The 26,857-nt window shown below is 69.5% G+C and overlaps 2 protein-coding genes and 1 long non-coding RNA gene across 12 annotated transcripts; 2 read left to right on the plus strand and 1 right to left on the minus strand.

The window, feature by feature from the left end:
- Positions 1-392: 392 nt before the first annotated feature.
- On the plus strand, positions 393-2,102 carry LOC127035232 (uncharacterized). Of its 9 annotated transcripts, none has more exons than XR_007769604.1 (6): positions 393-614; positions 831-889; positions 956-1,087; positions 1,263-1,310; positions 1,386-1,461; positions 1,969-2,039. It is a non-coding gene; the product is annotated as an uncharacterized LOC127035232 (long non-coding RNA). The 9 variants fall into 9 exon arrangements; XR_007769612.1 differs by having other exon boundaries at positions 393-589; positions 806-889; positions 1,022-1,087; XR_007769608.1 differs by lacking the exons at positions 956-1,087; positions 1,263-1,310; positions 1,969-2,039 and adding exons at positions 1,202-1,221; positions 2,042-2,102 and having other exon boundaries at positions 393-589; positions 806-930; positions 1,399-1,443.
- On the minus strand, positions 1,954-13,796 carry ANGPTL6 (angiopoietin like 6). Its single transcript, XM_050924822.1, is given in 8 exon segments — positions 1,954-2,293; positions 4,269-4,545; positions 7,503-7,696; positions 8,464-8,578; positions 8,580-8,600; positions 8,706-9,313; positions 12,972-13,026; positions 13,590-13,796. Coding segments are annotated over 6 exon segments (1,410 nt in total). The 5' UTR covers positions 9,303-9,313; positions 12,972-13,026; positions 13,590-13,796; the 3' UTR covers positions 1,954-2,087.
- Positions 13,797-20,440: 6,644 nt separating this feature from the next.
- Positions 20,441-26,684, plus strand: PPAN (peter pan homolog). 2 transcript variants are annotated; one of them, XM_050924815.1, is made up of 12 exons: positions 20,441-20,528; positions 21,073-21,243; positions 21,562-21,663; positions 22,199-22,249; positions 22,587-22,757; positions 22,899-22,975; positions 23,725-23,832; positions 24,593-24,716; positions 24,983-25,061; positions 25,199-25,328; positions 25,455-25,615; positions 26,181-26,684. In XM_050924815.1, exons 1-12 carry the CDS (start codon positions 20,511-20,513, stop codon positions 26,594-26,596), a joined length of 1,608 nt encoding a protein of 535 aa, XP_050780772.1. In that variant the 5' UTR covers positions 20,441-20,510; the 3' UTR covers positions 26,597-26,684. The 2 variants fall into 2 exon arrangements, with proteins under 2 accessions (XP_050780772.1, XP_050780774.1); XM_050924817.1 differs by having other exon boundaries at positions 23,728-23,832.
- Positions 26,685-26,857: the final 173 nt, after the last annotated feature.

Below are 26,857 nucleotides of genomic sequence, written 5' to 3' on the forward strand. Positions count from 1 at the left end.
GGCAGGGCCGGGCGCGGAGACCCGGCAGAGCCGGCGCCCCGGGGGCTAATGGGCTGGCAGGGCCGGGCGCGGAGACCCGGCAGAGCCGGCGCCCCGGGGGCTGTTGGGCTGGCAGGGCCGGGCGCAGAGACCCGGCAGAGCCGGTGCCCCGGGGGCTGTTAGGCTGGCAGGGCCGGGGTTCAGGAGTCAGGCGACGTTGGGGGCAGGCAGCTCTGGGGGTTCAGGCGTCAGGCGGCGTCGGGAGTTCAGGTGTCAGGTGACATTGGGGGTGGGCGGCTCCAGGGGTTCAGGCGGCGTCGGGGGTGGGTGGCTCTGGGGGTTCAGGCGTCAGGCGGCTCCGGGGGTTCAGGTGTCAGGCGGCGTCAGGGGCGGGTGTCTCCGGGGGTTCAGGTGGCTCCAGGGGTTCAGGCGGCGTCGGGGGTGGGTGGCTCCGGGGTTCAGGTGGCGTGGGGGGCGGGCAGCTCTGGGGGTTCAGGCATCAGGTGGCTCCGGGGGTTCAGGTGTCAGGCGGCGTCGGGGGCGGGCGGCTCTGGGGGTTCAGGCATCAGGTGGCTCCGGGGGTTCAGGTGTCAGGCGGCGTCGGGGGCGGGTGGCTCCGGGGGTTCAGGCGTCAGGTGGCTCCGGAGGTTCAGGTATCAGGCTGCGTCGAGGGCGGGTGGCTCCGGGGGTTCAGGCGTCAGGCGGCTCCGGGGGTTCAGGTATCAGGCGGCGTCGGGGGCGGGTGGCTGTGGGGGTTCAGGCCTCAGGTGGCTCCGGGGGTTCAGGTGTCAGGCGGCGTCAGGGGCGGGTGTCTCCGGGGGTTCAGGTGGCTCCGGGGGTTCAGGTGTCAGGCGGCATCGGGGGTGGGTGGCTCCGGGGGTTCAGGCGTCAGGCGGCTCCGGGGGTTCAGGTGTCAGGCGGCATCGGGGGCGGGTGGCTCCGGGGGTTCAGGTGTCAGGCGGCTCCAGGGGTTCAGGTATCAGGCGGCGTCGGGGGCGGGTGGCTCCGGGGGTTCAGGCATCAGGCGGCTCTGGGGGTTCAGGTATCAGGCGGCATCGGGGGCGGGTGGCTCCGGGGGTTCAGGCCTCAGGCGGCTCCGGGGGTTCAGGTATCAGGCGGCGTCGGGGGTGGGTGGCTGTGGGGGTTCAGGCCTCAGGTGGCTCCGGGGGTTCAGGTGTAAGGCGGCGTCGGGGGTGGGTGGCTCCGGGGGTTCAGGCGTCAGGCGGCTCCGGGGGTTCAGGTGTCAGGCGGCATCGGGGGGGCGGGTGGCTCCGGGGGTTCAGGTGTCAGGCGGCATCGGGGGCGGGTGGCTCCGGGGGTTCAGGCATCGGGTGGCTCTGGGGGTTCAGGCGTCTGGCGGCTCCGGGGGTTCAGGCATCAGTTGGCTCCGGGGGTTCAGGCATCAGGTGGCTCCGGGAGTTCAGGCGGCGTCGGGGGTGGGTGGCTCCGGGGTTCAGGCATCGGGTGGCTCTGGGGGTACAGGTGTAAGGCGGCTCCGGGGGTTCAGGTATCAGGCGGTGTCGGGGGTGGATGGCTCCGGGGCGTCAGGCGGCTCCGGGGGTTCAGGCGGTGTCGGGGGTGGGTGGCTCCAGGGGTTCAGGCGTCGGGTGGCTCTGGGGGTTCAGGCGTCAGGCGGCTCCGGGGGTGGGTGGCTCCGGGGGTTCAGGCGTCAGGCGGCGTCGGGGGTTCAGGCGTCAGGCGGCGTCGGGGGCGGGCGGCTCCGGGGGTTCAGGCGTCAGGCGGCTCCGGGGGTTCAGGCGTCAGGCGGCTCCGGGGGTTCAGACGTCAGGCGGCGTCGGGGGCGGGCGGCTCTGGGGGTTCAGGCGTCAGGCGGCTCCGGGGGTTCAGGCGGTGTCGGGGGTGGGTGGCTCCAGGGGTTCAGGCGTCGGGTGGCTCTGGGGGTTCAGGCGTCAGGCGGCTCCGGGGGTGGGCGGCGTCGGGGGTTCAGGCGTCAGGCGGCGTCGGGGGCGGGCGGCTCCGGGGGTTCAGGCGTCAGGCGGCTCCGGGGGTTCAGGCGTCAGGCGGCGTCGGGGGCGGGCGGCTCTGGGGGTTCAGGCGTCAGGCGGCTCTGGGGGTTCAGGCGTCAGGCGGCTCCGGGGGTTCAGGCGTCAGGCGGCATCAGGCGCGGGCAGCACGGGCCGCACCATCATCACCACCTTGCGCAGGGAGTAGGCGCCGCCGCGGAACTCGGCCCAGTAGACGCCGTCCTGGTAGCGGCCGCGGTAGTGCCCGCCCTTGTACCACACCCCGTTGAGATTGCAGTGGGCGCAGGCGTTGTACCACCAGCCGCCCTTGTGGTAGTGGGCGCAGCTCCCTGCGGGGAGGGGAGACGTTGTCAGGGGCTGAGAGGTTCCCACGGGGGGGGGCAGCGCCACCCCCATGACCCCCTAGGCCTGGGAGTCATCCAGCCCCACCCCAGGACATGCAGCCCCCCATTCACCCCCCTGTGGAGTCAAGGGAAAGGGGCAGAACCTGCCCCCCACCCCCTGCTTACCAGGTAGTCGTGGTCCCTGGTGTGCCCCAGGATGCTGGGCACTGTGCCCCCTGGTGCCCCCCAGCATGCTGGGCGCTGTGCCCCTGCCGGCACCCCCCCAGGATGCTGGGCGCTGTCCCCCCTGGTGCCCCCCCAAGATGCTGGGTGCTCTGCCCCCCAGTGGCCCCCCCGGTGTCCCCCCCAGGATTCTGGGTGCTGTCCCTCCCTGGTGCCCCCCCAGGATACTGGGTGCTGTGCCCCCCAGTGGCCCCCCCCGGTGTCCCCCCAGGATGCTGGGTGCTGTGCCCCCCAGTGGCCCCCCCGGTGTCCCCCCAGGATGCTGGGTGCTGTGCCCCCCAGTGGCCCCCCCGGTGTCCCCCCCAGGATGCTGGGTGCTGTCCCTCCCTGGTGCCCCCCCAGGATGCTGGGTGCTGTGCCCCCAGTGTCCCCCCCGGTTTCCCCCCCAGGAGGCTGGGTGCTGTGCCCCCCAGTGGCGCCCCCGGTGTGCCCCCCAGGACGCTGGTTGCTGTGCCCCCCGGTGTGCCCCCCAGGACGCTGGGTGCTGTGCCCCCCCGGTGTCCCCCCCAGGATGCTGGGTGCTGTGCCCCCCAGTGGCCCCCCCGGTGTCCACCCCAGGATGCTGGGTGCTGTGCCCCCCAGTGGCCCCCCCGGTGTCCCCTCCAGGACGCTGGGTGCTGTGCCCCCCAGTGGCCCCCCCGGTGTCCCCTCCAGGACGCTGGGTGCTGTGCCCCCCAGTGGCCCCGCTGGTGTCCCCCCCAGGACGCTGGGTGCTGTGCCCCCCAGTGGCCCCCCTGGTGTCCCCCCCAGGACGCTGGATGCTGTGGCCCCCCCCCGTGTCCCCACCAGGATGCTGGGTGCTGTCCCCCCTGGTACCCCCCAGCATGCTGGGCGCTGTGCCCCCCAGTGGCCCCCCCGGTGTCCCCCCCAGGATGCTGGGTGCTGTCCCCCCTGGTGCCCCCCAGCATGCTGGGCGCTGTGCCCCCCAGTGGCCGCCGCGGTGTCCCCCCCAGGATGCTGGGTGCTGTGGCCCCCCCGGTGTCCCTCCCAGGATGCTGGGTGCTGTGGCCCCCCGGTGCCCCCCCAGGACGCTGGGTGCTGTGCCCTCCCCGGTGTCCCCCCCAGGACGCTGGGTGCTGTGTCCCCCCCAGGACGCTGGGTGCTGTGGCCCCCCGGTGCCCCCCCAGGATGTTGGGTGCTGTGTCCCCCCCAGGACGCTGGGTGCTGTGGCCCCCTGGTGCCCCCCCAAGATGCTGGGTGCTGTGGCCCCCCCAGGACGCTGGGTGCTGTGCCCTCCCCGGTGTCCCCCCCAGGACGCTGGGTGCTGTGGCCCCCCTGGTGTCCCCCCCAGGACGCTGGGTGCTGTGTCCCCCCCAGGACGCTGGGTGCTGTGGCCCCCCCGGTGTCCCCCCCAGGATGCTGGGTGCTGTGGCCCCCTGGTGCCCCCCCAGGACGCTGGGTGCTGTGTCCCCCCCAGGACGCTGGGTGCTGTGCCCTCCCCGGTGTCCCCCCCAGGACGCTGGGTGCTGTGCCCTCCCCGGTGTGCCCCCCAGGACGCTGGTTGCTGTGCCCCCCGGTGTGCCCCCCAGGACGCTGGTTGCTGTGCCCTCCCCGGTGCCCCCCCAGGACGCTGGGTGCTGTGCCCCCCCCAGGACGCTGGGTGCTGTGCCCTCCCCGGTGTCCCCCCCAGGACGCTGGGTGCTGTGCCCTCCACGGTGTCCCCCCCAGGACGCTGGGTGCTGTGGCCCCCCGGTGCCCCCCCAGGACGCTGGGTGCTGTGCCCCCCGGGGCCCCTCACCACTGTAGGCGTCGTGGTCCCGGTCCAGGGTGCTGAAGGGGCGGCCGTCGTGCCAGGCCAGCGAGTCCCCAGCGCTGCCGCGGTACCGGCCCAGCCGCAGCCGGTAGGAGTCGCTCTCGGGCTCCAGGGCAAAGTGCTCGTAGTGGGCATATGCCTGGCGCCCCGCCCAGTCCTCCAGCAGCACCCGCAGCGCGTAGGGCCCCGGGCCCTGCCCTGTCACCCGGCGGGTGCTCTCCAGTCCCAGCCAGTGCTCGCCGTCCAGCGTCCCGAAGCCGTGCTGGGGGGGAGTGGGAGTGAGGGGAGAGACAGGCCTGGGGGGCCCCGGGAGGGGAGTGGGGGGAGAGACAGGCCTGGGGGGCCCCGGGAGGGGAGTGGGGGGAGGGTAATGGCCAGGGAGGCCCTGGGAGGGGAGTGGGGGGAGAGACAGGCCTGGGGGGCCCCGGGAGGGGAGTGGGGGGAGGGTAATGGCCAGGGGGGCCCTGGGAGGGGAGTGGGGGGAGAGACAGGCCTGGGGGGCCCCGGGAGGGGAGTGGGGGGAGGGTAATGGCCTGGGGGGCCCCGGGAGGGGAGTGGGGGGAGAGACAGGCCTGGGGGGCCCCGGGAGGGGAGTGGGGGGAGGGTAATGGCCAGGGGGGCCCCGGGAGGAGAGTGAGGGGAGAGACAGGCCTGGGGGGCCCCGGGAGGGGAGTGGGGGGAGGGTAATGGCCAGGGGGGCCCTGGGAGGGGAGTGGGGGGAGAGACAGGCCTGGGGGGCCCCGGGAGGGGAGTGGGGGGAGGGTAATGGCCAGGGGGGCCCTGGGAGGGGAGTGAGGGGAGAGACAGGCCTGGGGGGCCCCGGGAGGGGAGTGGGGGGAGGGTAATGGCCAGGGGGGCCCCGGGAGGGGAGTGAGGGGAGAGACAGGCCTGGGGGGCCCTGGGAGGGGAGTGGGGTAGGGTAATGGCCAGGGGGGCCCCGGGAGGGGAGTGGGGGGAGAGACAGGCCTGGGGGGCCCCGGGAGGGGAGTGAGGGGAGAGACAGGCCTGGGGGGCCCCGGGAGAGGAGTGGGGGGAGAGACAGGCCTGGGGGGCCCCGGGAGGGGAGTGGGGGGAGGGTAATGGCCTGGGGGGCCCTGGGAGGGGAGTGAGGGGAGAGACAGGCCTGGGGGGCCCTGGGAGGGGAGTGGGGGAGGGTAATGGCCAGGGGGGCCCTGGGAGGGAAGTGGGGGGAGGGTAATGGCCAGGGGGGCCCTGGGAGGGGAGTGAGGGGAGAGACAGGCCTGGGGGGCCCCGGGAGGGGAGTGGGGGGAGGGTAATGGCCAGGGGGGCCCTGGGAGGGGAGTGAGGGGAGAGACAGGCCTGGGGGGCCCTGGGAGGGGAGTGAGGGGAGAGACAGGCCTGGGGGGGCCCCGGGAGGGGAGTGGGGGGAGGGTAATGGCCAGAGGGGCCCTGGGAGGGGAGTGGGGGGAGAGACAGGCCTGGGGGGCCCTGGGAGGGGAGTGGGGGAGGGTAATGGCCTGGGGGGCCCTGGGAGGGAAGTGGGGGGAGGGTAATGGCCTGGGGGGCCCTGGGAGGGGAGTGAGGGGAGAGACAGGCCTGGGGGGCCCCGGGAGGGGAGTGGGGGGAGGGTAATGGCCAGGGGGGCCCCGGGAGGGGAGTGGGGGGAGAGACAGGCCTGGGGGGCCCTGGGAGGGGAGTGGGGGAGGGTAATGGCCTGGGGGGCCCTGGGAGGGAAGTGGGGGGAGGGTAATGGCCAGGGGGGCCCTGGGAGGGGAGTGAGGGGAGAGACAGGCCTGGGGGGCCCCGGGAGGGGAGTGGGGGGAGGGTAATGGCCAGGGGGGCCCTGGGAGGGGGGGAGTGAGGGGAGAGACAGGCCTGGGGGGCCCTGGGAGGGGAGTGAGGGGAGAGACAGGCCTGGGGGGCCCCGGGAGGGGAGTGGGGAGAGGGTAATGGCCAGGGGGGCCCTGGGAGGGGAGTGAGGGGAGGGTAATGGCCTGGGGGGCCCTGGGAGGGAAGTGGGGAGAGGGTAATGGCCAGGGGGGCCCCGGGAGGGGAGTGGGGGGAGAGACAGGCCTGGGGGGCCCCGGGAGGGGAGTGGGGGGAGGGTAATGGCCAGGGGGGCCCTGGGAGGGGAGTGAGGGGAGAGACAGGCCTGGGGGGCCCTGGGAGGAGAGTGGGGGGAGGGTAATGGCCTGGGGGGCCCTGGGAGGGAAGTGGGGAGAGGGTAATGGCCAGGGGGGCTAGGGAAGGGGGCCAGTCACTGGCCTCAGGAAGGGGAGTTGGGGGGACCTTCCCTCATGTCCCCTTCCTCCACCCCCTGGGCTCCGTGGCCAGTTCAGCCCTCGGGCCCCTGCTGTGGGGTCCCATGGGGGCCATAGGGAGCCCAGGCACCGCCCGCCCCACTCGCCACCAGGCCCATCACTGCATCACCCCCTTGGTGGGGTCTGACCCCCTCCCCTGGATCTAAACTGCCCCACTGCCCCCCTTTGGCCTAGACGGGACCTAGCATCCCCTCTGGCCCCACAGCCTTGTAGCCCCAGCCCCACCCCTGGGGGCCCCCCCATGCCTTGTGTCCCCCCCAGCAGGCTCCCCCCTGTGGCCTTGTGCCCCCCCAGACCCACCAGCGGGCTCCCCCACATGTCCTTGTGCCCCCCCGGCCTACCAGCCAGTTCCCCCCATGTCTTGTGCCCCCCCAGGCAGCCCCCCATGCCTTGTGCCCCCCCCAGCAAGCTGCCCCCCATGGCCTTGTGCCCCCCCCCCAGGCAGTCCTCCATGCCTTGTGCCCCCCAGCAGGCTCCCCTCATGTCCTTGTGCCCCCGCAAGCCCACCAGCGGGCTCCCCCACATGTCCTTGTGCCCCCCTGGCCTACCAGCGGGCTCCCCCACATGTCCTTGTGCCCCCCCGGCCTACCAGTGGGCTCCCCCACATGGCCTTGTGCCCCCCCAGGCCCACCAGCGGGCTCCCCCACATGTCCTTGTGCCCCCCCAGGCCCACCAGCCAGCTCCCCCCATGTCTTGTGCCCCCCCCAGCAGGCTCCCCCCCATGGTCTTGTGCCCCCCCAGGCCCACCAGCCAGCTCCCCCCATGCCTTGTGCCCCCCCAGGCAGTCCCCCATGCCTTGTGCCCCCCCAGCAGGCTCCCCTCCATGGTCTTGTGCCCCCCCAGGCCCACCAGTGGGCTCCCCCACATGTCCTTGTGTCCCCCCCGGCCTACCAGCCAGCTACCCCCATGCCTTGTGCCCCCCAGGTGCCCCCCATACCTTGTAGTGGTGCCAGGTGGTGAAGAAGCTGACAGAGCCGTCCTGGCGCCGCTGGATCACGGTCCAGCCCCCACCCTCGAGCTCCTGCTCACACCAGACCTGCAGGGACTGGCCCGTGCCCGCCGGCTGCACCTCATAGACCCCGCTGTCCTCATGCCCGCTGCGCCGCGCTGCCAGGCAGTCATGCCAGGGCCCTGTGCCAGGGGAGCCGCGTCAGAGGGACGGGGCCCTAGAGGCCAGGCAGGCTGCCCCTGCCCCCAATACCCTCCCAGGGCAGGGGTGTTGGGGGGCGCTGCCCTTTGCTACCCACCACCGTCAGGCAGAGGGACCCCCCTTTGGTCCCTGGGGCTGGGATGGGGGAGAAGCGAGCGAAATGAGCGGTTTTCCCCCCTCCCTGTCGGGAACCTCCTAACCCGTCGGGGGGGGGCCGGACCTAGGCAGGGCTGGAGGAAGCTCCAGCTTGACACAGCCCTGGCTGGGATGGTTTAGGGGGGGCTGGTCCTGCTCTGAGCAGGGAGTGGGACTAGGAACCTCCCGAGGTCCCTTCCACCCCGATCTTCTGTGATTCGATGAATGGGGTGGATCAGGGGGGGCAACCCCTGGCAGGAGGCTGAGGGGGGAAAGGTGGTGCATTGCGGAGGGGGCGAGGTGGGGGGTGTTTTATGGCCCTGTCAGCCTGTAAAGCCTGCGCTGAAACCTGGCCCCACATCTCCACCCCCCCTCCATGGATGTTCAGCCAAAGCCGGTGGGGGGCGGTGGCACGTCCTAGGCGTGGAGGGGGAGGCCACGGGCCAGGCTCCCCTTCTCCTCCCCTCCCTCCCCTGCCTGGTTCCCGCCGCAGACGCTCTGCAGCCAGCACGAGGCCTCAGCAGGGAACAGGCCCGTGGCGGAGGGGGGAGAAGGGGCTGCAATCTGGGTCATGTGTCCCCCGTCCCCCCCCGGCTCTGGCCGCCCGACTCACCCGGGGCCCTGGGGGGCAGTGAGGGGGGCGCCAGCTCCATATGGTCCATCTGCAGCTGGGCAGCGGCGTCGAAATACGCCCTGCTCTCGTCGGCGATGCCAGACAGGCGGGGGGGGCACGACTGGCACCAGGGGGGGCTGCAAGGAGACAAGACAGGGCTCTGAGCCCGGGTGCCGCACCACGTGGGGCACCCCCCACCCGATCCCACCGCTCCCTGTCCCGTCCCCCCGCCCTGGCGTTACCTGTGGGGGGGGCGGCCCGACACCCCCCTGGCACTGCCGCTCCAGCCGCGTGATGAGGACGCTCTGGTTGTTGACGAGGGCGGCCAGCGCCTCATACCGCAGCTCCAGCTGGCGGTAGCCGGCGGCCAGCCGCAGTGCCTGGTCCGAGGCGTTGGCCACGCGCCCCTCGAGCTGGGCCAGCAGCCCGGGCCGCTGGCGCCGCTGCAGGATCTCGTGCAGCAGCTGGGCATAGAGCTGGCCCACGCGGGCGTTCATGGTGCGGCTCTCCTTGCGCAGGGCCTTCACCTCGCTCACCAGGGCGCCGTCCACTTCCACCAGCCCCTGCAGCCGCTGCAGCTCGGCCTGCTGCCGGCCCAGCACCTCCTGCAGCGCCCGCGTCTCGCTGCCATTGGGCACCGGCGGCTCGGGGGCAGCTCGCACACTGCTCCAGCACACGGCCCCCGTGAACTTCTGCTGTGGCACGATGAACGTGTAGGTGCACTTGGCCCCGGCGGGGGACTCGGCTGCCCGCCCCCCCCGGCTCTGCCCCGGCTCCTCCGCACGACTCTCCGAATGCGCCAGGCTCAGCACCAGCAGGGCCACGGGCCAGGGGGCCATGGCGCCAGGCTCTGGGGGGAGAACGGAGCTGAGGTGGGGGCACTGGGCTGGGAGCGGTTCCCACCTCTGCCACTGCCCTGCTGGCTGACCTTGGGCAAGTCCCTTCCCCGCTGCAGGACTCGGTTTCCCCACCCACCCAGGGGCTGTCTGCGTGGCTGGGCAGCGCCTCTGGGTGCTACTGGTCTAGAACTTATAGAGCAGGGTTCCAGGCGCATTTCCTACCTTCGCTGAACCCCCCTTATGGGGGCAGGAGGGGAGAGAACCCAGGAGTCCTGGCTCCCCGCCCCCTGCTCTCCCTCCCAACTCTTCCTTGTGAAGTAATCTCAGTGGGGCCAGGCAGCCTGCTCCCCCCCCAGCACCGCTCAGTGGGGCCAGGCAGCCTGCTCCCCCCCCCAGCACCGCTCAGTGAGGCCAGGCAGCCTGCACCCCACCCCCCCCAGCACCGCTCAGTGGGGCCAGGCAGCCTGCTCCCCCCCCCCCAGGACCGCTCAGTGAGGCCAGGCAGCCTGCTCCCCTCCCCCAGCACTGCTCAGTGGGGCCAGGCAGCCTGCACCCCACCCCCAGCACTGCTCAGTGGGGCCAGGCAGCCTGCTCCCCCCACAGCACCGCTCAGTGGGGCCAGGCAGCCTGCTCCCCTCCCCCAGCACCGCTCAGTGGGGCCAGGCAGCCTGCACCCCCCCCCCAGCACCGCTCAGTGGGGCCAGGCAGCCTGCTCCCCCCCCCAGCACCGCTCAGTGGGGCCAGGCAGCCTGCTCCCCCCCCCCAGCACCGCTCAGTGGGACCAGGCAGCCTGCTCCCCCCCCCAGCACTGCTCAGTGGGGCCAGGCAGCCTGCTCCCCCCACAGCACCGCTCAGTGGGGCCAGGCAGCCTGCTCCCCCCCCCAGCACCGCTCAGTGGGGCCAGGCAGCCTGCTCCCCCCCCCAGCACCGCTCAGTGAGGCCAGGCAGCCTGCACCCCACCCCCAGCACTGCTCAGTGGGGCCAGGCAGCCTGCTCCCCCCCCCCAGCACCGCTCAGTGGGACCAGGCAGCCTGCTCCCCCCCCCAGCACTGCTCACTGGGGCCAGGCAGCCTGCTCCCCCCACAGCACCGCTCAGTGGGGCCAGGCAGCCTGCTCCCCCCCCCAGCACTGCTCAGTGGGGCCAGGCAGCCTGCTTCCCCCACAGCACTGCTCAGTGGGGCCAGGCAGCCTGCTCCCCCCCCCAGCACCGCTCAGTGGGGCCAGGCAGCCTGCTCCCCCCCCCAGCACCGCTCAGTGGGGCCAGGCAGCCTGCTGCCCCCACAGCACCGCTCAGTGGGGCCAGGCAGCCTGCTCCCGCCCCCCCCGGGCACCGCTCAGTGGGGCCAGGCAGCCTGCTCCCCCCACAGCACTGCTCAGTGGGGCCAGGCAGCCTGCTCCCGCCCCCCCCCCGGGCACCGCTCAGTAGGGCCAGGCAGCCTGCTCCCCCCCCAGCACTGCTCAGTGGGGCCAGGCAGCCTGCTCCCCCCACCCGGCACCGTTCAGTGGGGCCAGGCAGCCTGCTCCCCCCCCAGCACTGCTCAGTGGGGCCAGGCAGCCTGCTCCCCCCACCCGGCACCGTTCAGTGGGGCCAGGCAGCCTGCTCCCCCCACCCGGCACCGTTCAGTGGGGCCAGGCAGCCTGCTCCGGCCCCCCCAGCACTGCTCAGTGGGGCCAGGCAGCCTGCTTCCCCCCCCCAGCACTGCTCAGTGGGGCCAGGCAGCCTGCTCCCCCCACCCGGCACCGTTCAGTGGGGCCAGGCAGCCTGCTCCGGCCCCAGGCTCTGTTAGTTCCCTGGAGTGTGGGGGGATGTTTCCTGGATACCAGCTCCCTGGGCTCACAGCCCTGGGGGCCCCAGGGCAGCAGCTCCCCACCCGCCTCACCCCCCACGTCCCAGCTCAGGCCTGGTGCTGGGCTTATCCCTGCCTCTGAACAAGGCTGGGCCCTGACCCCGTTCCCACGCTGCCCTCACCCACTTGGAGGAACGTGCAGGATGCCTGGATTCCTGGGGGGGAGAAGCTGCCCCAGCCCCAGCCCCCCGTGGAACATGCATGGCCATGCAAAGAGCTCCACACACCATGGAGAACTCAGCCCTGTCCCCCCTCCCCCGCACAGACCACCAGTGCTAGTCCCATTTGCCAGTGGGGAAACTGAGGCACAGAGTGAGGCTGGGCTTTGCTCCCAAGTTTCACAAATCGGGGTGAAGGTGGGGATAGAGTCCTGGCTCCCAGCCCCCTGCTCTAACCACTAAACCCCACTCGTCTCTTAGAGCTGGGGAGAGAATCCAGGAGTCCTGGCTCCCAGCCTCAGACACACCCCAGCTCTAATCACTAGCCCCTACTCTGGCAGAGCCGGAGAGAGAACCCAGGAGTTCTGGTTCCCAGCACGCACCCCCTCTGGCTCTAACCACTAGCCCCCACTCCTCTGGCCGAGCTAGGGACAGGGCCCAGGAGTCTTGATGCCCATCCCCCTTCCCCCAGCACAGAAACTCTTCTCCACCCGCTCCCTGGCGTGCAGACGCGGCAGGAGCTGGGCCGTTCGCACCCCCCCTTGCCCACACACATGGAGTCACTGCCGGGAAGGAGGGGACCAGCCCTGGTGCCAAACTCCCAGCATATGAGGCGACAATTCTAGCTGCCAGTGAAGGCTTTTCCCAGGGCTGTTTGTGGCACCGACCTAGCGCATGCCAGCCCCCCAGAGCCGCGGGGAGCGCCTGGGGCCGGTCCGCACACCAGGAGCTCAGAATCGGGCCCTCAGCAATGCAAAGCACCAGCTCCAGCCCCGATGTAACGCTCCACCCGCCTGCCCCCACCAGAGCCCCCTTACCTGGCCCCTCTCCCGAGCAGGGTGGGTCAGGGCTCCCCGGCAGGGCACCCCACTCCCCGGTGCCTGGTGTGAACGAGGCAGGGTGCCTCCAGCGGTGGGGAGCGGAGGGAGGAAATGCCCCAGCTGCACGTACGGCTCACAGGCTGGGGAGAGGGGACCAGAGTCACCCCAAGTGCTGGGCACTGCCCAGACCTGACTGAGATCAGGCCCCATTGTACCAAACAGACCTGACGGGGGGACGATCCTGCAGCACCCGCCCCTCATGCAGCATTGGCTGGCAGCCATACCAGGTACACTGGGTAGCACCCACCCGCCCCAGAGCACCCCAGGGTCCCTGCTGAGAGCCTGGCAGCTCTTGGGGGGGGGTACCGGGGCCCCCTGTGGGTCGGTGTTGGCTGGGCAGCCCTATTGCCCCACAGGCAGCTGGACAGCACCAAACTGGCATCCACAGGAGGGACCCAGCCACGAGCCTCTGCACGGTAATGCCTGCCCTGGGCATGGCCAGACAGCAGAGGGTGGGTGACCGGGGGGGCTGCGCCCTGCCCAGATGCTCGGGAACCCCCACAGGAGAGCGGGTGCTCCAGGGCGGGCGCTGTGTGGAGCCCAGAAGCGCTGCCTGTCTGAGTGTCAGCCCCAGAGAGAGATGCAGGAACCTGCCTCCAGGCACATGGACTCAGTGGCAGGGCTCCTGGGGCCCAGCCCTGGGGCCTCCCCAAAGGCCCTGTGCTTGCTGCATCTCCTGGGGGTGGGGAGGCTGCCATGCTCCGGTTCCCCCCTGGGTTTGCAGGTCCCCTCTCAGAGGGGCAGGCGTAGCCCCTGGGGTCCCCATTGGCAGGCTTCACTTACCAGTTACTTCCCAGCGCGTCTCCCACGGCCGCAGGGGTCTCCGGTGCGATCAGTGCTGGGGTGGGTAGGAGGTGGCCAGCGCCAACCCGCGAGGTGGGCAAGGGACAAATTAGGAGCAGACGCCTTAGACGTGGAAGAGCCCAGTTAGCACACACCTAAACTCCTGCCCCCAACCCAGGGACAGAACCCAGGAGTCCTGGCTCCTAGCCTCCCACTCCTCTCCCAGAGTTGGGCTAGAACCCAGGAGTGCTGGCTCCCAGCCCCTCTGCCCCCCTCCCCGAGCCCACGCCCAGGCCGGCCGTATGGGCAGGGCTCTCCCGGCAGAAAGCCCGTGACACTAAGCAGAAGCAGGGGCATGGGGATGCCTTTCCTGACCCCCGGCCCCACAATCAGGTCTGGGTGCAGCGCTCCGAGCCCAGCTGTAAATATTTACATCCTGCTCATTCCTCTGCTCCGTGCCCACTCGCCCCACCCGTCCCCCACCCTGCCGTGCACCCCCCAGGCTGCCACTCTCCAAGCCCCTCCCAACAGCTAGAAGCTGGGAAAACTCCCCCAAAGGCTCCAAAGCAACCCCCCTCCCGACCCAGTGCCTTCCCCTGCCAGCCCCCTGGGACCCACCTTGACCCCCATCTGTCCCCCAGGAGAAGGGGCCAATCCCCCGGCTCCAGCGCGCGCAGCTGCTGTCCCAGGGCAGGGCAGTGGAATGCCAGTGGTGCCCTGGCACATCTGCCCAGCCAGTGAAGGGGGCGGACGAGCCGCTGGTCAGCCCTGGTCCTTGCCCGGGTACAGATGCCAGTGACAGCTGCAGGCCCCGGCTGAACACTGCAGCCGCCTGCCTAGGAATGCTGCTCCCGGACAGGCAGGCAGCCAGTGGCAGCTCCAGCTCCGCCTCCCCTCCCAGCTCCGGGCAGGGCCCAGCCCAGGCCGGCTGCGGGTGGCACCTGGGGAGCAGATTCCGGCTCCTGGTCACAGCCCTGCATGGTGTCTGGCAGCGGCCCAGTGGGCAGGGACCCTGGGGTGGGGGAGGATGCGCAGCACCCCGCACAGGACACCCAAGAGCCCTGGCAGCACAAGGCACAGCCTGTGTATTCTTTATATTACGGTATCTGACTGAGATCAGGGCACCCCAAGGGCACCTGGTAGCCAGTGCTGGGCTCCGCTGAGCCAGCCCAGCCAACGCTGCCCGCTTTGAACATGCAATGCACATGCCCCAGGACCAGTGGGATTTGGGGCTGGCAGTCCAGGCTGACACGCCCCTTTGCAGATGCCGCGCCCATTGCCGGAGGGCCAGCCCAGCAGGGCAGCACACAGAGAACCCCCAAGGCTTGTCTGGTGCCCCCCAGTGCCACATACCCTTGGCCCCTGAGGTTACCTGGGGGGAAGGGGAGAGGAGATGCTGGCAGAGGAGCGAGGCTGCATTGCAGCAGGCAGCTGGGCCAGGTGGCACCAACGGGCACCTGCCACTATCACCGACTGGGTTCTGCAGCTCTGTGCCGCCCGTGGGCAGACGTCTGCAAGGGAAGCTCTGGAAGTGGGATAATGCCCGATGCCCCCAGGACATGGCTTGTCGCTATCTCCCTGCCTGGCTTCCCCTGGAGTCTCTGGGATTGCTCCGGAGCCCAGATTCCCCAGCACTGCCAGGGCCCTGGCGTGGGGGCAGGGGAATGGGGGACACACAGAGCCCCTGGCATGCCAGTGGGGGGTGGGTTGCAAGGAGTCTCTGAACAAAAGGGGGGGGAGGGTGGCTCTGTGACCCTGGGATGTCTGGGTGTCATCTGGCAACAGGCACAGGGGGTGCAGCGGGTTTTATGGGGAGCCCCGAGGCCTGAGGGCAGCATGTGAGGTCCCTCCCAAGAGCCGGTAGCCCCCTGGTCGTACCAGCATCGCGAGAGGTTTGTGCAGGGACTGGGTGAAGAGCGGCGGCAAACGGAAAACGGCAGTTTCCAGCCCTGGGGACGTTCGTGGCCTGCGGGGAGGTGAGCCTTAGGGTTGACTGGGTCCGCGTGGGGATCGCGGCAGCCCCGAGGCCGGCCGCGTTACTGTCTGGCCGGGGGGGGGGGGGTGGGGATTGGCAAACACAAAGGAACCCCCAGGTGGTCTCTGAAGAAGGGGGTTCCTGGGACCACAGCCAGGAAGAGAGAGGAGCAGGGACAAGATTTTACTCTTCCCTGCAGAGAGACGCTGACAGCAGGGAGCAGTGAGGGGTCTCCCTGCCCTGGGTACCCCCGGAAAGCGTGACGGACACCCAGGGATCTGGAGCAGGGAATGGAGGGATGCCAGGATCCCTGGCACACGCCGTGTGCTCGGCTGGCAGGTGCTGGAGAGTGGGCGGCCCTGGCATGTGCTGCAGGCCCAAAGGGGTGGGAATTTTTCAATGAAATGTTTTCTGGAGGAAAATAATTCCTTGGCACCGGGCCGTTTGCAGGAAAGGCTCTTGGCGCCAGCATGGGGCACCCAGGATAGGCCATGGGGGTGGAGTGCTCACCTGGGAGATCTGGGTCAGGTCCCTGCTCTGCCCGATTGGGATCTGCAGAGACTTCAACCTGGGGCTCCCACATCTCGGGAGAGAATTCCCCTAGCCCTACTGGTGGTAGCCCCTGGCTGCCAGGTTGGTGCCCTCAGGTGCACACATTGGTGTGGGGCAGTGCCCCCTAAGCGAGACAAGGCCAAGGTGGGGTTTGCACCCAGGGCCAGGCCGACAGCAGGGGCTGTCCCGAGTGTGGATGTGGCCTGGAGCAGCCCTGGGGACATCAGGGGAAGCCGAGTGTTGTGGGGCTATGCCCTGGGGGAGGATTCGCCAAGCCCTGGGGCTGGGATGGAGCTGCTCAGGACCCAGCGTATCCGGCTACTGCTTAGCATCGGGCGCCTGTCCAGCCCCTGTAGGGCCTGGTGGGGCGGGGGTGGGTGGGAAGCTGATTAAGGTTGTGCAGCATCTCAGGACAAGTGGCTGGAGCACGGGGCACAGCCACCTCTGGCTGGGAGTGGAGCCCGCCCATTCCACAAAGGGTTAAGGGCCTTGCCGGCGGCCCCGAAATCCTGGGAATTAGGGACCGGGGGCTCTCCTAGCAGGTGGGCACGGGGAAAGGAGGGCATGGGGAAGGGGAGCCCCCGCCAGTGCTGTGCCAGAGCTCAGGGTGGAGGGAGCGCAGAGCTGAGCCCAGGGCCCCAACCACCTCATTCCAAAGCAGACAAGGACACAATCTGCTTTTAATTTCCTGGCCTTTGTAGCCCGGCCAAGACACACTCCAGAGCCGGGAGCTGGCCCAGCAGAGCGCGAGAATGGTCGGGGGGGCTGGGATCCGTGCAGAGCGCCGGGATGGGGGGGCTCCGACAGCGGCGCTGCCAGCCAGGCTGGGCTCTCCCCTGTGAGGGGACCTGTGCGTTGGGGATCCCCGGCAATGCTGGGCCCAAAGAAGAGACGGCCCAGGCCTGGCACCGCTTCGGCCTAGGACTCCGGACCCCTGGGTTCTATACTGGCCCAGGAAACCACCCCCCTCTTGGTGCCTTTGTTCCCCTCCAGCCCTGGGTGTGGGAGCACGTTAGGGTTCCCACCCCAGGCCCTGCCCCTTCCCCCAAGGCCCTGCCCCCCTGGCTCGTGCTTCTCCCCCATTTCCCCTCACTGGCAGGACCGTCCCCCCAGCCCAGCTCCGTCTGCTCTGGAGCTGGGCTGGGAGCTGCTGCCCTCTGGCAAGGAGCCGGCCCAGCTGAGCAGGGGCCTGATGACCTGGCGCCTCCCCTCACCCTGCAGTGACCTGACGCTCGGGGTCTGGTCAGTTCGTCTGGCCGGACATTAGGGTGGCCAACTTCGTAATCACACAAAACCCAACGCCCGCCCCGCCCGTTCCACTGGGCCCTGCCCTGCCCGTTATCTAAGGTTCCACCCCTGCCCCGCCCGTTCTCATGGGCCCCGCCCCCTGCCTGTTCTCATGGGCCCCGCCCCCTGCCTGTTCTCTAAGGTTCTGCCCCTGCCCCACCCATTCTCATGGGTCCCGCCCCCGCCCCGCCCGTTCCACTGGGCCCTGCCCTTTCCGTTATCTAAGGTTCCACCCCTGCCCCGCCCGTTCTCATGGGCCCCGCCCCCTGCCTGTTCTCTAAGGCCCCACCCACTGCCTGTTTTCTAAGGTTCTGCCCCTGCCCCACCCATTCTCATGGGTCCCGCCCCCGCCCCTGCCCGTTCTCCTGGGCCCTGCCCCCTGCCTGTTCTCATGGGCCCCGCCCTGCCCGTTCTCTAAGGTCCCACCCACTGCCTATTCTCATGGGCCCCACCCCGCCCATTCCCTAAGGCTCCACCCCCTGCCCGTTCTTATGGGCTCCGCCCCCTGCCTGTTCCCTAAGGCTCCACCCCCTGCCCGTTCTTATGGGCTCCGCCCCCTGCCTGTTCTCTAAGGCCCCACCCACTGCCTGTTTTCTAAGGTTCCGCCCCTGCCCCACCCATTCTCATAGGCCCCGCCCCTGCCCCTGCCCGTTCTCATGGGCCCTGCCCCCTGCCTGTTCTCATGGGCCCCGCCCTGCCCGTTCTCTAAGGCCCCACCCACTGCCTATTCTCATGGGCCCCGCCCCCTGCCTGTTCTCTAAGGTCCCACCCGCTGCCTGTTTTCTAAGGTTCTGCCCCTGCCCCACCCATTCTCATAGGCCCCGCCCCCGCCCCTGCCCGTTCTCCTGGGCCCTGCCCCCTGCCTGTTCTCATGGGCCCCGCCCTGCCCGTTCTCTAAGGTCCCACCCACTGCCTATTCTCATGGGCCCCGCCACCTGCCTCTTCTCTAAGGCCCCACCCACTGCCTGTTCTCATGGGCCCCGCCCTGCCCGTTCTCTAAGGTCCCACCCACTGCCTGTTTTCTAAGGTTCTGCCCCTGCCCCACCCATTCTCATGGGCCCCACCCCCGCCCCCTGCCTATTCTCATGGGCCCCGCCTCACCTGTTCTATAAGGCCCCACACCCTGCCTGATCTCATGGGCCCCGCCCCACCTGTTCTCTAAGGCCCCACCCCCTGCCTGATCTCATGGGCCCCGCCTCACCTGTTCTATAAGGCCCCACCCCCTGCCTGATCTCATTGGCCCCGCCTCACCTGTTCTATAAGGTCCCACCCCCTGCCCGATCTCATGGGCCCCGCCCCCTGCCTGATCTCATGGGCCCCGCCCACCCGTTCTCTAAGGCCCCACCCCCTGCCTCATCTCATGGGCCCCGCCCCACCTGTTCTCTAAGGCTCCACCCACTGCCCGACCTCATGGGCCCCGCCTCACCCATTCTCTAAGGCTCCACCCACTGCCCGATCTCATGGGCCGCGCCCTGCCCGTTTTCTAAGGCCCTGCCCCCACCCCGCCCATTCTCATGGGCCCCGCCCCTTGCCTGTTCCCATGGGCCCTGCCCTGCCCCCGCCCCACCCGTTCTCATGGGCCCCGCCCTGCCTGTTTTCTAAGGTTCCGCCTCTGCCCTGCCCGTTCTCATGGGCCCCGCCCCGCCCGTTCTCTAAGGCCCCACCTGCTGCCTATTCTCATGGGCCCCGCCTCACCTGTTCTATAAGGCCCCACCCCCTGCCTGATCTCATGGGCCCCGCCCCACCCGTTCTCTAAGGCCCCACCCCCTGCCTGATCTCATGGGCCCCGCCCCACCCGTTCTCTAAGGCCCCACCCCCTGCCTATTCTCATGGGCCCCGCCTCACCTGTTCTATAAGGCCCCACCCCCTGCCTGATCTCATGGGCCCCGCCCCACCTGTTCTCTAAGGGCCCACCCCCTGTCCGATCTCATGGGCCCCGCCCCACCCGTTCTATAAGGCCTCACCCCCTGCCTGATCTCATTGGCCCCGCCCCACCTGTTCTCTAAGGCCCCACCCCCTGCCTGATCTCATTGGCCCCGCCCCACCTGTTCTCTAAGGCCCCACCCCCTGCCTGATCTCATGGGCCCCGCCCCACCCGTTCTCTAAGGCTCCACCCCCTGCCTGATCTCATGGGCCCCGCCCCCTGCCTGATCTCATGGGCCCTGCCCCACCTGTTCTCTAAGACTCCACCCACTGCCCGTTCTCATGGGCCCCACCCCACCCATTCACTAAGGCTCCACCCCCTTCCCGATCTCATGGGCCCCACCCAACCTCTCTAAGGCCCCACCCCCTGCCCGATCTCATGGGCCCCGCCCCGCCTGTTCGCTAAGGCTCCACCCCTTCCCGATCTCATGGGCCCCGCCCCGCCCATTCTCTAAGGCTCTGCGCCTGCCCCACCCTACCCATTCTCTAAGGCGCCCCCCCCCGCCCGTTCTCTGGAGCCCCGGCCCACCCGTTCTCTAGGTGTGAGGGGCGCAGTGTGTGGAGGGGCACAGGAGGTGTATGGGGCACAGGGGGTAGGTGTGGGGGGCGCAGTGTGTGTGGGGGGCACAGGGGTTGTATGGGGCTCAGGGGGTAGGTGTGGGGGGTGCAGTGTGGGAGGGGCATAGGGGGTGTATGGGATACAGGGGGCACGGGGGTAGGTGTGGGGGGCGCAGTGTGTGCGGGGGCACAGGGGGTGTATGGGTCACAGGGGGTAGGTGTGTGGGGCGCAGTGTGTGTGGGGGGCACAGGCGGTGTATGGGGCACAGGGTAGGTGTGTGGGGTGCAGTGTGTGTGGGGGGCACAGGGGTTGTATAGGGCACAGGGGGTAGGTGTGTGGGGCGCAGTGTGTGTGGGGGACACAGGGGGTTTATGGGGCACAGGGAGTAGGTGTGTGGGGCGCAGTGTGTGTGTGGGGCACAGGGGGTGTATGGTGCACATGGGGTAGGTGTGGGGGGTGCAGTGGGGGGGTACAGGGGGTGTATGGGGCACAGGGGGTAGGTGTGGGGGTGCAGTGTGGGGGGGCACAGGGGGTGTATGGGATACAGGGGTAGGTGTGGGGGGTGCAGTGTGGGGGGCACAGGGGGTGTATGGGATACAGGGGTAGGTGTGGGGGGTGCAGTGTGGGGGGCACAGGGGGTGTATGGGGCACAGGGGTAGATGTGGGGGGTGCAGTGTGGGGGGGCACAGGGGGTGTATGGGATACAGGGGTAGGTGTGGGGGGTGCAGTGTGGGGGCACAGGGAGTGTATGGGGCACAGGGGTAGGTGTGGGGGGTGCAGTGGGGGGGCACAGGGGGTGTGTGGGATACAGGGGTAGGTGTGGGGGGTGCAGTGTGGGGGGCACAGGGGGTGTGTGGGATACAGGGGTAGGTGTGGGGGGTGCAGTGTGGGGGCACAGGGAGTGTATGGGGCACAGGGGTAGGTGTGGGGGGTGCAGTGGGGGGGGCACAGGGGGTGTGTGGGATACAGGGGTAGGTGTGGGGGGTGCAGTGTGGGGGGCACAGGGGGTGTGTGGGGCACAGGGGTAGGTGTGGGGGGTGCAGTGTGGGGGGCACAGGGGTAGGTGTGGGGGGCACAGGGGTGGGTGGGGGTGGGGCACAGGCCGCTCAGCTCCGCCCCCTTGAGCTACCGGAAGCGCCCGGACCCTTTAGAGCGCGGGACCTGCCGGAAGTGCCCGGCGCGCTGAGGCTGCCGCACCTGCTGGGCCGGAAGTGCCGTGTCCACGCGGGGAGGCGGCGGCGGGATGGGGCGCGAGAGCAAAGTGCGGGGGCCGCTGGGGGGGGAGGGGAGATGGGGGGGTCCCGGGGTTTGGGGGGGGAGATGGGATCCCGGGAGGGGAGATGGGGGTCGCGGGGGGGTGGAGGGGATATGGTCCCCAGGGGGGAGGTGGAAGGGGGATGCGGGTCCCCGGGGGGAGGTGCAGGGGAGATGGGGGGGGTCCCGGGGGGGGTGGAGGGGAGATGGGGGGGGTCCCGGGGTTTGGGGGGGGAGATGGGATCCCGGGGGGGGAGGGGGGAGGGGGTTCGCGGGGGGGTGGAGGGGAGATGGTCCCCAGGGGGGAGGTGGAAGGGGGATGCGGGTCCCCAGGGGGGAGGTGCAGGGGAGATGGGGGGTCCCGGGGTTTGGGGGGGGAGATGAGATCCCGGGGGGGAGGGGGGAGGGGGTTCGCGGGGGGGTGGAGGGGAGATGGTCCCCAGGGGGGAGGTGCAGGGGAGATGGAGATTTCAGGCGGTGTGATGGGGGGGGGAACATGGGGGGTGCTGGACGTGGGGGGCCCCGCTGACCCCCTGCCCCCTCCTCGGCAGACCAAGAACCAGAAGCGGGCGCGGGCGGCCGCCCAGCAGCGGGCCCAGGAGCAGTTCGCCTCCGTCCCTCACTCCTTCGTCTTCCACCGCGGGCGCGTGGGCCGGAGCCTGCAGCAGCTCATCCTGGACGTGCGGCGGGTGATGGAGCCGTTCACAGCCAGCACCCTGCAGGTGAGCCCCGCTGCCGGCCGCCCACGCCCAGGGTCCCGCCCCTGCTGCCGGTCCTGCGACGCCTGCGGGTCCTTGGAGGCCAGGCTTTGAATTCAGTGCAGCGCAGGCCGGACTCCTGGGTTCTGTCCCAGTGCCGGGAGGGCTGCAGGGTCCAGTGAGTTAGAGAGAGGGCGGGGTGGGAGCCGGGATGCCGGGGTTCTCTCCTGGCTCTGGGCGGGGAGCACAGTCTCTGGGAATGCCCCTTTTCAGCCCCCACAGGTGCAGGCCACAGGCCCCACGGTGTGTGTGGCAGGTAGCATGACACTTGCTGTCCTCCAGGTGCGGAAGAAGAACTCGCTGAAGGATTTTGTGGCCGTGGCAGGGCCCCTGGGTGTGACGCACTTCCTGGTCTTCACCAAGTCCCCCACCAATGTCAACTTCGTAAGTGGTACGGCGGGGGCTGGGGGGATTTGGGAGAGCCTGTGGGGCTGGAGGAATAATCCTCAGTCCCCCGGCTCCATGTCTGGTCAGGCTGGAACAGCTCCCTGGGTTCAGGAAGTGTCAGGCCTCTCCCCATGGCTGGCAGGGGCCTTTGCTGATTGCTTGAGCCTCTTTGTGCCTGCCACCACCTTCCCCTACTGCCTGGTCCAGAGCACAGAGCCGGCGCTGTCCGACATTGCCCTGAGCTGGGGTGCAGGGAGGCGTGTGCCTGGCTGGGTGCCCCCCTTTCTAGTCCCAGTGACGTTCCTTCCCCTGGGCTCTCCTAGGGTGGGGCTCGGCGCCGGATGCAGCTGATGAAGCAAATCTTGCTGAGCACGCGCTGTGATTTCAGTTCCAAAGTAAACGCACTGATGCATCCGTCCCGCTGGGCAGACCCGGGCAGCCTGCTCAGCACCGAGCCTGGCACTGCCCAGGTGGGCGGGTGCTGTGGTGCTGACCTTACCCTGACTCCTGGGTCTGTCGGTCTCTCCTGCAGAAACTCGTCCGTCTCCCGGGAGGCCCAACGCTGACCTTCCGAGTGACGCAGGTGGGTGCTGGGCCCGTTGGGCGGGGCTGGGAGTCCGGAGCAGCCCCCACCCGTTAGTTTGGGATTAGCACGGGCCACTTATCCCTGCATCCTTAAATCCCAGGCCAGCTAAACGTGTGTGGATTGTGGGTGTCCAGGTGTGTCCCTGGGCACAAAGGACTGAGCTGGGCCTGTGTAATTCAGGGGGGTGGGGGGCTGCCCTGGCTCCACCGTGCGCTGCTGAGCACAAGCTGGGGCTGCCCAGGGTGATGCCCCCTCCCTGGCCCACCGAGTCAGCACAGAGCCCCCCCTTGCCTCTCGCCAGCGCCCTGACCCCCTGCTCTGCTCTGCCCTCCAGTACTCGCTCATCAAGGATGTGGTGTCCTCCTTGAAGCGCCACCGCATGCACGAGCAGCAGTTCACGCACCACCCGCTGCTGGTGCTCAGCAACTTCGGCCTGCAGCAGATGCACATCAAGCTGATGGCCACCATGTTCCAGAACATGTTCCCCTCCATCAACGTGCACAAGGTGGGTGGAGGGGGCGCTTGGGGGCCCCCTGCCTGTGCTGCAGGAATTATGGGGCTCCCTGGGGGCTGGCAGGGGTGGAGGGAAGCCCGGCTGTGGCTGGTGCTCGTCTCTGTTGCTCATAGCCTGCGACTCTGCCCCCAGGTCAACCTCAATGCTATCAAGCGGTGCCTGCTGATCAGCTACAACGCGGACACCCAGCTCCTGGACTTCCGGCACTAGTAAGGGTTTGCGCTGGGGACGGGTGGCGGGCAGGGCCATGCACCGCGGGGCACCCAGGGAGGTGGACTGGGCTGTGTGAGAGGGGAAGGGGAGCACTGTCTCGGCAGGCCACCCCTACGGCTCTGCCTGGCCGGATGCTGGTGATGAGGGTATAGTCTGCTGATGGCTCAGTGATTTCATCCTCCAGTAAACGCTCTGAGGCATCCAGTGGGAGGGAACTGGGGGAGACAGGGGGAGATCGTAGCCAGATAGACAGACAGACAGACAGACACACGCTAGCAACTTGCTGGCTTTGAGCGGCTCCTTCTTCCTGGCTGTCACCTGAATCCCTGGCGGCTCAGAGCACCAGCGTACGACCTGACCCCGACCAGCTCCCTTTGGCACATCCACATGGGGCTCAGCCCCGTCCCAGCAGCGGGGGAGAGCAGGGTGTGCGGGGATGGCCTGTGCTCTTTGCTCGGCTGGCTGCAGGGCCTGACCGGAGCCACGCCAGCCGGGAGCAGCTGTAGAGTGCTGTGTTCGAATCACTTCACAGTTCCCCTGGCGCCATCTCCCACCGTCCGTTCCCTGCCATTGCCAGGCTCCCCCGACTGGCAGACCTGCTAAGCTGGTCAGTCCCGTCTGCCCTTCCTGAGCCCCTTCTGGTGCCCGGAGCTGGGACCCTCTCGGCCCCTCCTGCTTCCAGAGCCCCCCTGCCTGCTGAGCGGGGTGACTTGGTGCGTGAGCCCTCCTGTCTCTTCTCCCCCAGCAGCCTGAAGGTGGTGCCTGTGGGGGCGAGCAAAGGTCTCAAGAAGCTGCTGCAGGAGAAGTTCCCCAACATGAGCAGGCTGGAGGACATCAGTGAGCTGCTGGCCAAGTGAGCGCTGGGCCCTGCGGGCCAGGGGCCGGGCTGGGGAGGTGGCAGTGCAGGGCCAGGATCTGAGACACGGCAGCGCCTGACGGCTCAGAGTCAGCCCTGCCAACCACTCCCACGGGCAGGTCACCCTGCGTCGCCCGTTGTCTGTGCCCGTGGAGCTGAGGGGGGCCTCTGAGGCTGCTCTTGTGCAGTGAAGCAGAGTTTGGCTTAGAGCGGGGATGGGGGGCTGGGAGCCAGAACTCCTGGGTTCTCTCCCCAGCTCTGGGACGGGAGTGGGGTCTAGTGGTTAGAGCGGGGGGGGGCTGAGAGCCAGGATTCCTGGGTTCTCTCCCTGGCTCTGGGAGGGGAGTGGGGGCTGGCGGGTTGGAGCAAGGATTCCTGGGTTCTCTCCCCGGCTCTGGGAGGGGAGTGGGGGCTGGTGGGTTGGACCGGGGGGGCTGGGAGCCAGGACTCCTGGGTTCTCTCCCCGGCTCTGGGAGGGGAGTGGGGGCTGGTGGGTTAGAGCAAGGGGGGCTGGGAGCCAGGACTCCTGGGTTCTCTCCCAGGCTCTGGGAGGGGAGTGGGGGCTGGCGGGTTGGAGCAAGGGGGGACTGGGAGCCAGGACTCCTGGGTTCTCTCCCCAGCTCTGGGAGGGGAGTGGGGGCTGGGAGCCAGGACTCCTGGGTTCTCTCCCCGGCTCTGGGAGGGAAGTGGGGGGCTGATGGGTCAGTGCAGGGCTCTGCCAGGTTGTGTCGTGTGACGGGCTGGGTTTTCCCCGCAGGGACATTAACCTGTCAGAGAGCGAGGCCGAGCAGGACGGGACCCACAATATCCTGGAGCTGCCCCAGGTGTACGCGGGCCGGGGGAACATGAAGGCCCAGCAGAGCGCTGTGCGGCTCACCGAGGTGTGTGTTGCCCAAAGGGGCGGAGCCAGGGGCAGGGGGCGGAGCCAGTTGGCACAGCCAGTTGGCACGGTGTGATGACAACAGAGACCTTGATAGAACTGTGATCTTCAAAGTAAACGTTCTGATCCGGCTGGGGGGCTCCGTGGGGGGCCGAGAGGGCTCCACATCCCGCCTGCTCTGCCTGAGCTCTCAGCTGTGAGCGAGCAGGGGCCTGGGGCTGGCTGTGGCCTGCCCTTGTCTGATGGATTCTGTCGCCTCCCTCACAGATTGGGCCCCGAATGACCCTGCAGCTCATCAAGGTGGAGGAAGGGTTGAACCAGGGCAACGTGCTGTATCACAGCTTCAGTAAGTGCCCGGCCGGCGCCCATCGTCCCCCTCCGGGTCCGCCAGGCCTTCGTCACTCCCGTTCTCCGCCAGAGAGTGGCGAGTTCGAATCCCTGGGCTTTGTCCCCACTGAGCCCCTCCTCCTTCCTCCCCCCCAGTTCTCAAGACGGAGGAGGAGCTCTGGGCGGCCCTGGCCAGGAAGGAGGAGCGGCTGCGGCTGAAGGCAGAGCGGCGCTGCAGGCAGGAGGCCAACGTGCAGCGCAAGAAGGAGCAGCGGGAGGCCCACAGGTGAGCGGGAGGCCCCACCGTCCCTGTGCTGTCTGGGGGCAGCGGCTGGCCTTGAGGGAGAGGAGCCTGGTGCATGCTGGGAGTTGTAGTCCCCATGGGGCCTGACGCTGATGCTTTGGGGTGCAGGAAGCAGAGCCTGGCAGGGATCAGGAGGAGGCAGCAGCAGGGGGAGGATGGCGACAGTGGTGCTGAGGATCCTGGGCTGCCAGAGGACCAGGACCCGGCCAACCAATCAGACGACGACGTGGAATATTACCGGCAGGAAGTGGGCGAGGAGCCTGACGCAGGTGAGTCGTGACCCCAGATAAACTGTGCTCGGACCTGGGCTGCTGGCACCGCTCCCAGCCTGGGGGATGGGGAAGCTGGGGTCCCAGCCGGGGGGAGCCAGGGTCCCCAAATCTCCACGCCGGGTGCAGCTGATGATGCGAATCTTCCTGAGCGAGTTCTGTGAGTTCAGTTCAAAGTAAACGCACTGATGCATCCGGCAGAGCCCTGTCCCCAGCCCCACGGACTGCACTGGGTCTAGCCCCCCTGGCTGTGCAGTGCCTTGCAGCTGGTCCAGCCTAGGCTGGGATAGCTGGAATTGAAGCCTACCTTTGGGGAGGGGGTTCCCATCTTCAGCCAGCTCTGCCCTCTGAGCCCCTGGTGCTCAGGTGGGGGGGATGGAGCACGGATCCCTTGGTGGCTGGTTCTGTTAACCCACCCTGGGGCCATCTTGCGGCCCCGGTGCCCAGGGGGTGGGTGATTGCCTGGTGCCCCGTTTCCCCTGCCCTAGGGGGCCCTATTCCCTATCCATGGGGCCCTGCCTGTCCTGGATCGTGACTCTCCTCCCTGGTTCTCCCGCATCTCTAGATCTGTTCCCCAAACGCGTGAAGAGGAAACCTGGGCCCCTGTGCTCCCCCCAGCCCAGCAAGAGACTCAGACCCAGCCAGCCTGGGGAGCAGCCTGCAAGCCGCAAGGCAAAGCACAGGAGACCCCTTGGCCAGCCGCAGAGGGGCGGGCGCAGCCCTAGGGAGCCTGGGAACTCTCAAAGGCCTGGCCAGCAGAACGACCCACGGAGCCCCAAGGGCCGCGGGCAGCAGCGAGGAGCACGGACTCCAAAGCCGAGAGGACCCAGGCATCCGGGGCAGCAGGGAACCAAGCGAGGCCCTAGGCTCCCTGGCTCCAAGTTCAAAGGGCCGGGGAAGCCGGGGCTGCGGAGGAAGCAGGCAGCCCAGGGGAAGGGGGGGCGCCAGAGGCCCCGGGCCCCCAAGAAGGGGCAGCCCTAACCCCCCACCCTGGACATCTGCCTTGTTCATAGACTGGGGGAAGGCGGGGAGGGTGGCTGTTCAATACACCACTCTGCATTGCCCCGTGGTCTGTGTGTGCTGGTGCTGTGTGCAGGGGGGTGGGTGCCCTCCCCTCCCAGCGAGGTCCAGGGTGGCCCCCGCTCAGACAGGGCCAGCGCTGCAAGCTGGGTGCAGCCAGCCTCTGAGCTGCGCTGGGGGCAGGATGGGATCTCTGGGCAGTTCCCTGCCCCTCCCTCATGT

This window comes from Gopherus flavomarginatus, chromosome 16, assembly GCF_025201925.1.
Source record: "Gopherus flavomarginatus isolate rGopFla2 chromosome 16, rGopFla2.mat.asm, whole genome shotgun sequence".
Lineage (NCBI taxonomy): Eukaryota > Metazoa > Chordata > Testudines > Testudinidae > Gopherus > Gopherus flavomarginatus.